Source organism: Molossus molossus, unplaced genomic scaffold, assembly GCF_014108415.1.
Source record: "Molossus molossus isolate mMolMol1 unplaced genomic scaffold, mMolMol1.p scaffold_m16_p_16, whole genome shotgun sequence".
In the NCBI taxonomy this organism is placed as follows: Eukaryota; Metazoa; Chordata; class Mammalia; order Chiroptera; family Molossidae; genus Molossus; species Molossus molossus.
This window is the reverse complement of record NW_023425351.1, coordinates 43,514,644-43,531,723: the sequence shown is the minus strand read 5'-3', so window position 1 is coordinate 43,531,723 and position 17,080 is coordinate 43,514,644. Positions and strand designations below refer to the sequence as shown.

General features: G+C 35.9%; 1 protein-coding gene across 1 annotated transcript in view; it reads left to right on the top strand.

Moving 5' to 3' along the window:
- The window catches only part of RGS22 (regulator of G protein signaling 22), a 125,145-nt gene that overhangs the window by 33,162 nt on the left and 74,903 nt on the right, over positions 1-17,080 (top strand). The window contains exons 8-9 of the mRNA XM_036263834.1: positions 4,875-5,049; positions 10,341-10,465. Of these exons, the coding sequence (XP_036119727.1) occupies positions 4,875-5,049; positions 10,341-10,465 (300 nt within the window). The remainder of the gene's footprint in view (positions 1-4,874; positions 5,050-10,340; positions 10,466-17,080) is intronic.

Sequence of the window (17,080 nt, the reverse complement as noted above, 5' to 3'; positions counted from 1 at the left end):
CTCACACCTGGCCCTGTGCATCTCTTCCACCTGGCTGTTCCTGAGTCACATCCTTTCTAATGCACCGATATCTAGATTAAGCAAACAAGTACAAGTATTGTAGATACTGGGAAGTAGAATTCTCATTAATGTGAAAGAGAGTTACAAATATAGAGGAGAACAGATTGAACCCTGTGGTGATGGACTGAAATTTGAGGTGCAAATGGAAAATGCAACTTTCACTCAAATGATCACACTCAATTATTAAGACTGGAATTTGCCAAAAAAATAGGACAAACCGAACGACAGAAGATCATCAAGCCAAGGAAGAAAAGAACTTGTGAGAAGTTCTGAGGTTAATCACATGTGGGATTTTCCCTGGGAGGGTGGTGTATTGGGGGCTGTCTCTAAATGAAGGGGTCCAGATAAGTTTTTCTTCAAACATTTCGTGAGGGTAGGGGAAGTAGCCCTTGAGCCAAGTTTATTCAACTAATACAAACATTCCTATGCCAAATATTACTGTCTGCACCTACTATTAAGAGTAACAGCTAAATCTGAAAGACAAATAAAAAGGGGAGTCTTTTGTGATCATGGTATGTCCCCTGACCCAGTGATCCCACTTCTAGAAATATACCCTAAGAAGCATAAAACACCAATAAGAAAGAATATATGTACCCCCATCTTTGTAGCAGCACTATTTACAATTGCTAAGATCTGGAAACAGCCCAAGTGCCCATCAGTAGACGAATGGATCAAAAAGCTGTGGTACATATACACAATGGAGTACTACGCAGCAGTAAGAAAGATCTCTTATCCTTTGAGACTACATGGAGGGACCTGGAAAGTATCATCCTAAGTGAAACAAGCCAAACAGAGAAAGACAAATTTCATATGATCTCACTTATTTGTGGAATATAATGAACATAACAGTTTGAGGAATGGGGTAGTCCCAGAGATGCGGAAGCGGGGTACAGACTGACAATCCCCTAAGGAGTGGGGAGGTGGGGGAGGGATGAACCACAGAACTTATACGCATGTATGCATGAACAGTGGACATGGACAACAATCTGGGGAAGGGGCAGGGAGGGGAGAGGGAGGGGGGAATCAGTGGGGGGAAAAAGAATCATCTGTAACAAAAATTAATCAATAAAAAAAAAAGGAGTCTTTCATGGAGCAAAATTTTAAAATTTTGATGAGGTCCAAATTTTCAACTTCTTTTATGGATTATGCCTTAGGTGTCAAACCTAAGCACTCTTGCCTAGTTCTACATTTTCCCCCTGTGTTTTGTCTAAAATCTTTATTATTTTATTGAAGTTTTACATTGAAGTTTGTGGTCCATTTAGAGTTAATCGTACTAGGTGTGAGATTTAGGTGTTTTGGTATCTTTTTTCTTGTTTATCTTCATTAATCAAAAAGGCTATCCTATGTCTTTCCTTCTTTTCTATCGTTTTACAGTGGGATTGAATTGTATAAATTCATATAAGCACTATGACAGTCAAGATACAATTTATCACCCCCAAATCTCTCATACCACCTTTTTGTCATTACACTCTTCCTTCACTCTTAACTCCTGGCAAGCACTGATCTGTTTTTTGTCACTATACTTTCATCTTTTTGAGAATGTCATGTAAATGAAATCATACAGCCCTGGCCAGTTTGGCTCAGAAGTTAGAGCATCAACCTGTGGTCCAGAGAGACCCAGGTTCGGTTCCCACTAAGGGCGCGTACCTCGGTTGCAGTTTGTCCCAGGCCCTGGTTGGTCGTGTGGGTGGCAGCCACTCAATGGGTCCCTTTCACGTCGATGTTTCTCTCTCTCTCTCTTCCTCTCTCTCCCTCCCACTCTATCTGAACAAAAAGTGGAAAAATGTCCTCGGATGAGGATAAAAAAAAATGAAATCATACAGTATATAATCTTTGAGATTGACCTCTGTTGGTCAGTATAATGCCATTGAAGCATAATGTATCCAAATTGTTGTATGTATTATATACATAGTTAATTTTTTTTAATTGGCTTTCTAGTTGTTTACTGTTGGTAAATAGAACTATGATTGGATTTTGTGCATACTCACTCAGTACTGGAGAGGGTAAAAGCCTTTGCAGTCTCAGTTGCTCTCTCAAACTGGCCTGGTGTGCTATTCTACTGCTCTTCCATTTTCAGGTCCAGCACACCCTTCCTCCCTCGCCTGCACACCAATGCCATGCAGGTGTTATGACTAATAGCAGTCTCTACCCTACTGCCTATATTTTGGTGTTTGTGGGGATACCTTGTCCTATTAACATTTTTGTTGTAAATTTTCCCATGACACCCTGGCCAGTTTAGCTCAGCAGTTAGAGCATGAGTCTGTCTCTCTCTCTCTCTCTCTCTCTCTCTCTCTCTCTCTCTCTCTCTCTCCCTCCCTCCCCTACTCCCTCCCTTCCACTGTATCTAAAAATCAATGGGAAAATATCCTCAGGTGAGGATTAACAACAACAAAATTTGCCCATGAGTATTTGGTTTTGCTATCTAGTCCTGTTTGTTCTTTTAAAAAATGAGTTGAGAAAGAGAGGGGTATCAATTCGTTGTTCCACTTATTTATGCATTCATTGGTTGATTCTTGTATGTGCTCTGGCCAGGGATAAAACCCACAACCTTGATGTATATGGATAACAATCTCACCAACTGTGTTACCCAACAAGGGATGTCTGATTTTATGAAGGGATTCTGAGAGGTAGAAAAACAGTATTGCTGACATTGCCATTTTCCCAGATCCTCTCTTACCATTTTTTATTGATCTAGCAAAACCTTATGCATTCTTTAAATTTCAAACTGAGGCATAAACAGTTCAATGAATATTATAAAGCAAACACTTCTGTTACCACTACATAGACTAAGAAATATAACATTGCCAAGACCCCTAAGGGCACTCCTCTTTCTACTATCCTGACTTTTGTGATTATCATCATCTTGCTTTTCTATATAGTTTTACCAACCATTTATGCAAATAAATCTCTAAACGTATATTTTCACCTGCCTGCTATACAATTTTATATAAAAGGAATCATATGGTACACATTATTTTGTGTCCTCTATCAACATTTGTAAGATTCCTCTGTAATTGCATTTGAGTTTTATTGATTTTTATTGAGATATATATATATATAATGTTCCACTGCCTGAATATACCATAATTTGTTTGCCATTTTTTTACATTTGGGTTTTCCCCTACTTTTTACAACTGCAAGTAATGTATATTCTTGTATACATATCCATTTTTTTCAAAGTAGTTTTAACAACTTATGCTCCCACAAACAGAATATGAGAGTACCAATTGCTACAAATCCATGGTAGAATTTAATCTGGTCAGACTCAAACATTTATCACTGTGCATAGTGTGTCATTGATGTCTTGTAGTTTTAACTTGCATTTCCCTGACTGCTAGTGAGGTTGATAACGTTTTCAATGTTTATTGATAATTTGGATTTCAATTTTCATGAATTGCTTGTTTTTCTCCTTGTCCCATTTTTCTGTTGGGAGATACACACACACACACACACACACACACACACACACATTGAATATTGTTTCTTTGATGGTTTTATGTGACAAATATCTTCTTCTATGCTCTAGAGCTTGAGAATTAAGATGTGTATAACCCAGGGTACATGATAAGTTGTATGATGGAAGCATGAAAAAGTAATACAACAGTAGTTTAGGATTGACTGTGAAATTTATTCTATAATATTTGATAAATTCACATAGTAGCTAATACAAATTAATGCAATGAATGAAATAAGAATGCAAGATTTAAGTGGTAGGGGTAGCAGAGACTCATGGGTTATATAAATATGCCGTAGTGATGGGAATCAGAAAATTGAGACACCAGGATTTCCTGGCCAGCACATGTACAGTCTGTTCGATAAGGATCTTGTATATATGCCCACTTACTGGTTGACATGCAAATAAGAGATAAATTTGAATATTCCCAAGTAAAATTCTGAAACATAATGTAGAGTAACCACCCAGATCTATACAGGGTGCTTTCTGACCCTAAACTAATTATTAATTTTGGATTCTCTTCCACTCCCAACCTATGTTCACATCAGGGAAATATTTACCTTATTCCTGTTTTAATGGGAGGTAGTTTTCTCTCAGGATCTGAAATATGGAGTGGGAATTAGTCTTTGAGCTATGGCATTGGGGGGAAAACCAACAATTAGTAATTGTCCTTGACAGTTGGAGTTACCCTGAGAGCCAATGAAGAGTTAACTCTCAGATTGAATACCACGATATCCAGCCAATTAAGTGTGGACTTAATAGTGTGCCAAACATTCTTTGCTCTAAGTTTCTGGCAGTAATGTTGGTCTTTCATTTACATAAATCATTGTAAAATTAATTCTTACCTTCAAATTTGAAAATAAATCATATGAATCATAATCCACTTTAGCAGTATACTTAACAGTATAAAATGTTTATATATTTTAAAGTGTTAATTTCATCCACCAGTTTTTATTTGGTACTGTAAGTAAATACTAAACTATCTTAAAATGATCACAGGTGCATTTTATTAGAAACTGTAAGTTAGTTTTAAATTTTCCTTTATCATATAGGTATATAGATTCTTTTTCTTATCATGTAGATGATAATTTGAATGTAATTTTAAAATTATGTCTCTTCTTTATATGAGTGTCTTCTTTATATGAGAAGCCTCTTCATATGAATGAATGTGATTTCAGGCAGTTGATGATGTATCAGGGGAATGTCTTTCTAAAGCTGGGCAGCAGAAAAAGAAGTATGAATTTAGAAAAGGTGATGACAAGACATCAATTGTGGGCATAAGTATTATACACTTTGTAAACTCGTGATTTTTGAAACTTATTGTACAGTTGAATCTTAAATTTCTTTTCCTCTCAACTAGGGCACCAAGATTCTGTGTTACTCATTCACACTCAACAAAACGTGCCAGTACTGAACTGAAATTGTGGCATCTCCGTCAAGAGAAACCAAGGAAGGATGTTGACCCTTTTCCACAAATAGCAACCCTCTTGCCATTAAGACCTAAATCTTGCATTCCACAAATATCTGATACGCAGGTATGGATGCTTTGATCTCTTTATTAAGTTTATAGTAAAATGTCCTTGCTTGGGTTTTGTACACTAATTCTTAAGTTTCATCATAAGCTTCTCTCTCTCTTGCTCTCTCTTTTTTGTTGTTATTAATGTACATGCTGTAACAATTAGGAAATAAGAAAATCTATAATCTGCTGTTCCAAAGAGCCAAAGTGATCCTTTAAAAATACAAGTTCAAAGAATAAACTCAAAAAGGATAAAAGACTTAAATGTGACCCGAGAATCCATAAAAATTCTAGAAGAAACTGTAGGCAACAAAATTTCAGACATCATATGCAGCAGAATTTTCACTGATACATCACCTAAGGCATCAGAAACAAAGGAGAAAATGAACACATGGGACTACATCAAACTCAAAACTTCTGCACAGCAAAAGACACAATCATCAAAATGGAAAGGCAACCCACTGTATAGGAGAGCATAATTGCCAACGATACATCAGATAAGGGGTTAATTTCCAGTATATATAGAGTGCTCAAACAACTCAACAAAAGGAAGACAAAGAACTCAATTAAAAAATGGGCAGAGGAACTAAATAGACACCTCTCCAAACAGGACATACAAATGGCTAAGAGACATATGAAGAAATGCTCAACATCACTAATCATCAGAGAGATGCAAATTAAAACAACAATGAGGTATCACCTCACATCTGTCAGAATGGCTGCCATCAACAAATCATCAAACAACAAGTGTTGGCGAGGGTGTGGAGAAAAGGGGACTCTAGTACACTGCTGATGGGAATGCAGACCGGTGCTGCCACTATGGAAAACAATATGTTGTTACCTCAAAAAATTAAAAATTGAACTTCCATTTGACCCAGTGATCCCACTTCTAGGAATATACCCTAAGAAGCCTGAAACACCAATCAGAAAGAACATATGTACCCCCATGTTCTTTGCAGCACTATTTACAATAGCTAAGATCTGGAAACAGCCCAAATGTCCATCAGAAAATGAATGGATAAAAACGCAGCGGTACATATACACAGTGGAGTATTATGCAGGTGTAAGAAAGAAAGATTTTTCCTTTCCTCTCCCCTCCCCTCCCCTCCCCTCCCCTCCCCTCCTCTCCCCTCCCCTCCCCTCCCCTCCCCTCCCCTCCCCTCCCCTCCTCTCCCCTCCCCTCCCTCTCCCTCCCCTCTCCTCTCCTCTCCTCTCCTCTCCTCTCCTCTCCTCTCCTCTCCTCTCCTCTCCCTCTCCTCTCCCCCTGCCTCCCTCCCTTCCACTCTCTCTTTAAAAAAAAGAATCAATACGAAAAATATCCTTGGGTGAGGATTAACAACAACAACAAAAATACAGGTTCATGTCACTCACCTGCTCAAAATTCTCTGGTGGCCTCCTGTCTGTCTCACTCAGAATAAAAATTCAAGGTCTTTATACAGCTGTACATGTCCCTGCTAACCTCTTGACCTCATTCCCTACCATACTTATTTAACTTAATCCATTCCAACCACAGTAGCCTCTTTGCTTTTCTCTGAACACACCAAGCAAAAATCCAGGAGCACCACACTTGCTGTTCCCTTCATGTGGAGCACCCTTCCTCCAGATACCCACATGGCTTGTTCCCTCCCTCCCTCCCTCTAGGTGTCTGCTCAGTTGTCACTTTTCAGAGAGGCTATCTTTGACTCTTCCATGGAAGCACACCTGTGTAGGACAGCACCATGCCCTCCATCACCACATCCTCTGCTCTGCTTTATTTTGCTTTATTGTACTTATGACCACATCATTGATTGTCTTTTACCTCCTACTAGAATATAAGGGGTTTTTCTTTGTTAATTATGCATCCATAGTGCCTAGAATAGTGCCTGACACATAATAGTTGCTTAACAAATATAAATTCAATAAATGAGTAAGAAGTAGCAACAGCAGAATTAGAAGTAGTGATCATTCTTCCACACTGGAGAAGATTAAAGTAGTACAAAAAGATAAGGGAAAAAAGTCCAAAAAGAGAAGAAAAGTTAACCAACTTTATACAGAAGTAAATACTGCTTCATTGGCACAGAAATGCAGTAACTGTAGCTAAGATCTGCATTTCAGCAATAAAGAGCTTTATTAATCTTAGTAGCCTTTAAACGTGACAGAATGTTAAGTGTTATTGGCCAAAGTCATAAACAACCCCTTTAAAGATTATATTCAGGATATCTTGTTTTAAAAGCAGAAAGATGTATAGTATAGTTTTACTTCAACAAGTAGTGTTTTAGAGTTGGAGAGATGTGAGAGATTAAGTTAGAGTTTTTCTGTCTGTGGTCTCTTAACCCTAGGGACCTAGGAGTTAGAATCACATAGAGAGCTTTTAAAATATGCTGATGCCCAGAACCCTCTCCACAGATTCTGGTTTAATTGATCTGGAATGGGTCAGAGTCACTATGTAAAATTAGGGAGTTGGCTTAGAACCGAAGTCCCCAACCGGTCTGAACACTAGAATCATCTTTTAGAAGTGACATTTTAGTAAGATATCTGGGTGATTTATATCAAAGCACTGCTCTAGGCTGCTGGTTCTTCAGCATATGGAAGAGTCATCTGAAGAGCTTTTGAAACAGGTTCCTGGGTTCCACCTGGAAATGCAAAGCATTTCTAACAAATTCCCTCCCAGGTGATGCTCTTGCAGTTAGTCTGGGAACCACACTTTGAGATAGTGTCACTTTAGTTCACTACTGGTTTCTTATTTGTTACCTTGACATTTTTCTGACCTTTGACCTTGTGGCCTGTTTTGTATGCCACTCCACTGATAAATCTAATCTTCCCTGTTAGTCCATGTAATTTAGTGACCCAATCACCAAGGCAATACACATCTTAGAGGTGTAGTGTAGGGAACATGTCATCTGATAACATATAAACATTTACCATTTGTACAACATTTGAGAGGTAAGGTGGAAGAGAGTATAAACATGACTATGACCTCTCATTGGTTCTCTTTGGTTTCCTGAGTATTATTATCGTATGTTGTCACTGAAATTTTCTAGTTGGGTGACTCATTCTGATCTCACTCTCTCTTTCCTCGGCAGAAAACACTCTAAGGACTAGAACTCAATTCTGTTTTCTTCATTTTTCCTATTTAAAAAGTTGAGGTATAATTTACATACTATAAAATTCACCCTTTTTAGTGTCCACTTAGTGTCCAATTGTGAATTGTGACAAATGTATACACTGTGTAACTACATCACAATCACAATATAGAATGTTTCCATTTCCCCCTACCCCTATTCTACAGTGCCCTTTGTCAGGTGTTTTCCCCGTCAGTTACTCTCCACTACTCTTCCAGTTCTCGCGAGTCAGAAGCTCAAACATTCTGACTGAGGCTTTTCTCCTACTGAATAATACACTTACAGACTTTTCAAGAAATATTTTTTATTGTGGAAAAGAACATAACATAAAATTTGCTATCTTAACCAATTTCAAATGTATACTTTAAAAGTAAGTATATTTGCATTGTTGTGAAACAAATCTCCAGAACTTTTTTTATCCTGCAAATCTGAAACTATGTGCTCATTTAACAACTGCCTTTTCTTCTCCCTCAACCTCTGGTAACCATCACTTTACTTTTCGTTTCAATGAATTTGACCACTTTTGTATGATACACTTAAAATTTTTTAAAATTCGGGAATGTAAAGCCCTTTTTAATTAAAGTATAGTTTACATGCAATATTATATTAGTTTCAGGTGTATAACATAGTGATTTGACATTTAGGTACCTTATAAAGTGATCACCATGGGAAGTCTAGTAACCATTTATCACCATACCAAGTTATTGCGATTTTATTGACGGTGTTTCATATGCTGTACATTACATCCCTGTGACTTATTTTGTTGTAAATTTGTACCTCTTAATCCCCTTCACCTTTCTGCCCATCCCCCCATCATACAATCCTCTGGCAACTATCAGTTTGTGCTCCGTATCTATGACTCTGATTGTTTTATTTGTCTAGTTTTTAAATTCCACATATAAGTGAAATGATACAGTATTTTTCTTTCTCTGATTTATTTCACTTAGCATAATGCCCTCTAGATCCATCCATGTTGTCACAAATGGCAAGATTTCATTCTTTTCTATGGTTAATATTACATTGTATATATGTATCACATCTTCTTTATGTATGGGTAGACACCTTGGTTGCTTCCATTGTATGATACATATTTAATAAGCTCAGCTACTTATGGTACCACTTATTTATTGAGTGCTGCTTAATGTCATGCTGTATTCTGAATTACTAAAACAGATGTGATCCCTGATACCTAGGAAGTTATATGTAAAACAAAAATGTATTTTGTTTATAGAATTCTTTAAAAAATATTAGCAGTTGTTAGGTACCTAGAGTGTATATACAGAATATACCAAAAAAATGTATACAGGGTGTCTGCAGATTCTATTACATTTTGAAGATGAAATATATTTTAATAAACACTGGCTTTATAATTATTGAAAGTGTGTATACATTTTTTAGGACACCCAATATGTAAGATCTTGTTATTTGTTCTGGATAGTAAAACATCACAAATATATTTCTTGCTCTCCAGCAACATATATTACATTCTAATTCTAATGGAAGTTGACATATAAAAAATGTTTATGCTCATTTTTCAAATGACAAAAATAATAAAACTACTGTAAACCTAGAAACTGAAGAGACAAATCATTCTGATCTTACATACTTCTAGATAGCTATTAGTTTATTTTCTCTTCGGCTTGTGAACTTTTAGTTTTAACACACTTATACTTTTCTGTTCTGCTAACTTGTTTTTTCTTTTTATTGAATTTATTGGGGTGACCCTAATTAACAAAATTATACAGGTTTCAGATGCACAATTCCACAACCTATCATCTGTACACTGTATTGTGTGAGCAATGAGTCTCCATCCATCACTATTTATGATTCCTATACACTGCTCCATCTCCCCCCACCCACATCCCCCTGTCAATCACCAGACTGTTATCTGTGCCCATGCAGGGGGGAGGGTGTTGAGAGCAGGTGGGAGAGGATATAGGGGGGATAAATGGTGATGGAAAAAATGAAATAAACTTTGCAAAAAAAAATAGCTATAGGGGTATCAGCTTGCTGGTTTCATAAAAGTGGGAGTTTGGAAAAAAGAACATTTTTATTATAGTGGGAAGCATAGTAGGTGGTAGAGTGAGGGAAGAAATCCTCTAGTGATCAAAACAAATTTTATGAATATGTGCAGAGCTATACTTTATTCTCTACCCTTTTTCTCAATTTGCTCATTTTTCACTTTGCTCATTATTTTACCACATTTTAGAAAGAAGAATCCAGTTTAGTACAACCTCCTAAATCTCCCAAGAAATCTTCTACAGCACTACAAAGACCTTGGAAGAGAGAGACTTGGTATCCAATTTCTTCTAAAGATAGCGTGATTGAGACTGGGTAGGTGCAGCTTTCTATGTGCCAAGTGCTTTTCTACAATGGTAAGACTTTTCTAAGAATTGAAAAAAATAGAAATTGAAAACCACTACTTGATTTTTTTTACAAAGTTTCTTACATTTTAGTGGTAGATATTTGAGGGTTAATACTTCCCATGGATACTCTAAATTAGGTATAGAACTGAGATTAGTAATTTTAAAGAGGTGGTTCTCTGATCTCCAGCTTCTTAGCAGCCATTCAATCAGATTTTTCTGAGAAGATTGCTTTCCAATTCTTACTTGCCCTGTTTAGTAATTTAATATTTCTCCAACTTGAGAATTCATAAGTCTCTCAAGAATATTGTCATTATTTAACACTGCATATATAATTCATTTAGATTGGTCCACATCGTTATCTTTTTTATTATTATTTTTAAAATGGGACTATTATTCTTCAGTCTGAAAAAAATACTCTTTGCTATTAACTTTGGTATGGGATCTGCTGGTAAATAATTCTGTGTTTAATCATTTATCACTTCACTTTCATTGCTTTTTTTTTTTTTTAACTGAGATAAAGTTCACATAAAAAATTTACCATTTTAGTCATGTTCAAGTGTACAATTCAGTAATTTTTAGTATGTTTACAAAGTTATGAAACCATCACCACTATATAATTCCAAAACATTTTGTCACCCCCAAAAGAAGCACTGTCTCATTATTAATCTCCTCATTTCTCCCTCCCCTGGCCTCTGGTAACCACTTATCTATTTTCTCTCCCTAAGGATTTGTCTATTCTGGACATTTCATATAAGCGTAATTATACAATATGTGGCCTTTTGTTTTTGGCATCTTTCATTTGGCATAATGTTTTCAAGGTTAATTTATGTTGTGGTCATTTTTATTCTTGAATATTAGTGATTTTCAACCTTTATCATTGCATGGCACACAAACTAATTGCTAAAATTTTGTGGCACACCAAAAATATGTTTTTGCTGATCAGACAAAAAAATAGATTTAATTTGGATTCATTCACACCATTGTTGTGTTAGCTGTTGTCATTTTTTTATTTAAAAATTTATTATTTTTTATATTTACTTTTAAGCTTTTTAAATAAAATGCTTTTATTGCCGTTTTTTTTCCCCCCTCATCCGAGGATGTTTTTCCATTTTTTGTTCAGATAAAGTGGGAGGGAGATAGAGGGAGAGAGAGAAAGAGAGAGAGAGAGAGACAGAAACATTGACGTGAAAGGGACACATCAAGTGGCCGCCACCTGCACGACCAACCAGGGCCGGGGACAAATCGCAACCGAGGTACGTACCCTTAGCGGGAACTGAACCCGGGTCTCTCTGGACCGCAGGCCGACGCTCTAACCACTGAGCCAAACTGGCCAGGGCTTTATTGACTTTTTTTAGAGAGAGAGATAGAAACATCGATGTGAGAGAAATACATGGATCAGCTGCCTCCTGTACACCCCCTACTGGGTATTGAGCTCGTAACCTGGGCCTGTGCCCTGACTGGGAAGGGAACCAGGACCTCTCAGTTCGTGGGACAACACTCAATCCACTGAGCCACACTGGCCGAACTTATTTGACAACTTAAAGAAAAAGAGGTCAGTGCCCCTGATGAAATAGTCAGGTATTAAATGTTTTAAAAATTCTTGTGGCACACCAGTTCAAAATTGCTGTTAAATAGCCCTGGCTGGTTAGAACATCAGCCTGTGGACCAGATAGTCCTGGGTTTAGATCCCGATAAGGGCACGTACCTCGGTTGCAGTTTGTCCCTCGCTCTGGCTGGGGTCATGTGGGAGGCAACCACTCAATGTGTCTCTCTCAGGCTGATGCCTCTCTCTCTCTTCCTCCCTCTGTCCCTCCCACTCTATCTGAAGATAAATGCAAAAATGTCCTCGGGTGAGGATAAAAAAAAAATTGCTGCTAAATATTTTTGTTGTGTGTAGAATTATACATTGGTTCTTATTTTCTTTCAGCACTTTGGGATGTCATTTTGTTGTCTTGTGTTTTCAGTGTTATGTCTAAATATAGTAGTCATTCCTTATCCACAGAAAATACATTTCAAGACCCCCAGTGGATAATTGAAAGCTTGGATAGTGTGGAATCCTATATATATATACTATGCTTTTCTCCATACATACACACCTATGATAAAGCTCAATTTATAAATTAGTCATGGTAAGAGGTTAACAACAAAAACTAATAAAGCAAAACAATTATAATAATATACTGCAGTAAATGTTATATAAATATTGTCTCTCTCTCAAAATATCTTACTTATTCTTCTCTACTCACTCTTTCATTTCAAGGAAGCACTTTATGGCTTCTCTTTGGTATATCCAAATTGCCAGCATCATTCTTGTTATGCTTTGAGGCCATTGTTAAGTAAACTATAGGTTTTACAGTATTACAGTACCACAATAGTCAATCTGATAACCAATACAACTAGTAAATGACTAACAGATAGATAGCACAAATAGCATGAATATACTGAGAAAAGGATGGTTCATATCCCAGATCAGATAGAGCAGGACAGCATGAAATATTATTATGCTATTTATAGAACAGCACACAATTTAAAACTTATGAGTTGTTTATTTCTGGAATTTTCTGTCTAATAGTTTCAGACCACAGTTGACCATGGCTAACTGAAGCTGTGAAAAGAGAACCCATGCATGAGGGGGGAGGCTAATTGTTCTTTTGAAGATAATATGTCTTTTCTCCAGCCACTTTAGTAATACCTTTTTAAAAAATTGTTTTACTCTAATATGTTTAGCTGTGGGTTTACTTTTTTGTATCCAACTCAGGGTTATTGAATCTGTAGTTTTGATGTTTTTCATTAGTTTTAGAAAATGATCAGCTGTTATCTCTTCTAATGTTGCTCTTCATTTTCTCTCATGCTGAGGTTCCAATTAAATGTATGTTAGACCTTCTTAATTTATTCTTTCATACCCTGTCTTCTGTGTTCCATCCTATTCTGAGCATTTTCTTTTGACTTATTTTTCAGTCCACTGTTTCTCTCTTCAATTGTGTCTAATTTGTTTTTATTCACATTTGATATTCCTAATTTTAGTTATTGTATTTTTTTATTTCTATAATTATCTTTGCCTCTTGTTAGGTTTGTTATGACATGTTTTATAGTTTCCAAATCTCTGATGAAATTCTCAGTCTTTTTTTTAATCTCCTTAATCATAGTTGTTTAAAATTGTGTCTGATATTTTTAATATCTGAACTTCTGTGAATCTCCATTGTTCTGTTTTAAGCTGAATTTTGTTCTGGATGTCTTGTCTGCTTTTATGTCTTGTATTGGTTAATTTTATGCTGTACCTTCTATTTGAAATATTGTTTGTAGAATTAGACATTTAGGTTGACATTTTTATGGAATAATTTTTATTTATTTTTTTACTCAAGTACTGGTAATCTAGGATAATCTCAACTTCATTACAGGGATTTTCCTGAGCAAACAAAAAGACAAAAGTTATGCTGCAATATGTGCAAGTATTGGTTTACTTCCATTGTGTGCTTACTCCTAGGCTTGAGCCCTTGTGGTTGCCAACCAAATGTATGAGAAGTTAAACAGGGCCCTCCATTCCATAAAACATGATGCTTAGTTTTTTAGATACTCTTTATTAATGCAATGTTGAATGTTGAAATTATATCTCTGATTTTTAAAAAAAATTTTTATTGAGGTAAAATAACTATATTTTAGTGGTACAAAATATATTAGTAATGTACAGTCATCACTAACATCCATCTCCAGAACTCTCTTCATCCTGTAAAACTGAAGCTCTATACCCATTAAACAATAACAATACATTCCCTCCTCTCTGCAGGTCTGATAACCACCATTTTACCTTGTCTTGATGTTGAAAAAGTATCTTGTATAATGGAATTATACATTATTTGACTTTTTGTGACTGTCTTATTTTACTCAGTGTAATCTTCTCAGAGTTCATTCATATTGTGGCATATTTTAGAATTTTATTTCATTTTAAGGCTAAATAATAGCTCATTGTATATATAGTATATTAATATACATATAATGTAAGTATATCACATATTACTTAATCATTCATCCATCAATGAATACTTGGGTTGTTTTCACATTTTGGCTATTGTGAATAATGCTGCTATGAACATGTATGTAAAAATATCTTCAGGACCCTACTTCCAGTTCTTTTGTGTGTATCTTCAGAAGTAGAATTGCTGAATCAAATGGTAATTTTATTTTAAATTTTTTGAGGCACTGCCTTACTGTTTTCCACAGTGACTGTACCATTTAATATTGCTAACAACAGTGTACAAAGGTTCCATTTTTTCCATGTTCTTACTAACACTTGTTATTTTCTGATTTTTTAAATTACTAGTCATCCTAATTATATGGTATGGTATCTCACTGTAGTTTTTTTGCTCATTTTTTATTTTATTATTATTATTTTTTTCATACTCACCTGAGGACATTTTTTTTCCATTTATATTCAGGTAGAGCGGGAGGGAGAGAGGGAGGAAGAGAGAGAGAGAAACATCGATGTGAGAGAGACACATCGACTGGTTGCCACCCATACAACTCCAACGTTCCAATCACTGAGCCAAACCGGCCAGGGCAGGTCTGTTAATATTTGCTTTATATATTTAGGTGTTCCAATATTGGGTGCATAAATATTTACAAATGTTATGTCCTCTTGTTGGATTGACCCCTTTATCATTTTGTAATGACCTTCTTTGTCTCTTATTATAGTCTTTGTCTTAAAGTCTGTTTTATCTAATATAAGTATAGCTCCCCAGGTTTCTTTTGATTTCCATTTCCATGTAATATCTTTTTTCATTCCTTCACTTTCAGTCTGTGTGTGTTCTTACATCTAAAGTGAATCTCTTGTAGGCAGGATATAAATGGGTTTTATTCTTAATCCATTCATCCAGTCTGTGTCATTTGGGGAATTTGGTTCATTTACATTTAAAGTACTTATTGACAGCTATGAAATAATTGTAATTTTATTAATTTTTTCTCACTGTTTTATAATTTCTTTATTCTTCTCTTGTTCTCTTCCTTTGTGACTTGATTATTTTCGGTACTGGAAAAAGGGTTTTTTAAGATAAAGGAGACTTGAGCCTGTTGATATGCTTAGAGTAGGATCTAAAAGAAACAGAAAAATTGGAGATACATAAAAAAGAAGTTCTCTATTTTTAAAGGAGAATAGAGGAAAAACTTCAAGAATCAAGGCAAAGAGATTAACCTTGGACAGGAGACGGGATACTTCTTTATGAAACAGGATGGAAGGAAGTAAGGATGGGTGTAGATGAATATATTTGTTGATAGATAGTTTAAGAATGAGTTCAGCTGCAAATAACAGAAAACTTGAATAAAAATGACCTAGACAAATGGAACAAGAAATCTAAGGGTAGGCAAACTGCTGGTATTGATTCACTGGATCAGAAGTATTAAGGCCTGAATCTTTAAAATACTCTTGGCCATTTCTTCATAGTCAGTGATGTTACTGCTCCTGACATCAGGGCTTCAAATGATAAAAGAGGAAGAGCAATTTTCATTAATCCTCTGTCTTTGGTCAGGAAAGCACGCTTTCTTCGAAGCTCTTCAGCTTCATTTTATATCTCATTAGTCACCACTACATTACGTGACTGCCACTTTTTGCAAGGGAGTCTTGGAAAGTGAGTATTTAGCTTTTGTGGTATTTCTGTGGTTCTGGTTATAGAAGCATGTCACTGGGAATGGGGTGTAGAGTTAGCTAATCAATCAATAGTATCTGCTAAAGCTCTGGCTGGATAGCTCAACTGGTCATAGTGTTGCCCAGATATGCCAAGGTTGCAGGATTTGATCCCCAGTCGGGGTACATGCAAGAATCAACCAATGAATGCATAAATAAGTGGAGCAACAAATCAATGTTTCTCTCTCTCTCCTTCTACAACCCCCCTTCTCAAATTAAAAAAAAAAAAAGTATCTGCTAAATGGGTGAATACTGACTAGAGCAAAAATTGAAGCATTCTTTACCTATACTTTGAGAAGAAACTGCAAAGTAATCTGCTGGTAGACTGGAGTGGAGTTAGGTTTGTGAGATGAACAAATATGTTTCACAGATATGGAAAGTAAGGTTGGAATCATTGTAGTGGGGTAGGGGAGAGGGAGCAGAATACGAAAAAATATATAAAAAATAGTAATGTCCTAAGTAATCTTACTCCAAAATCTTCCATTATCTGACCTCAAACTACCATATATAAATCCTTATTGTGTCAGATATAATCATGTGAATTATATTGTAGTATATAGTGTTCACTTAACTGCTGGTGTCTTCTTGCCCTAAGCAAATTAGTTAACTTGCTGCCTTTTAAACAAGATTTTTCTTCCTACCTTTATATATTGCTTACATATTGCTCATTATTCTCCCTATGCAAAGAACTCCTGTAAATACACACACACACACACACACACACACACACACACACACACCCATCTCCTATCCATTTTTTCAGGAAAAGTCTCATTTCTTTACTTACTAATATAGCTCCAAGGGACTTATTCTTATACTCTCATAGTATTTATTATCCATCTCAGTCATTTGACAACTATAATATATTCTTGAATTCATTCAACCAGCAGTTATTTTATTGAACATTTT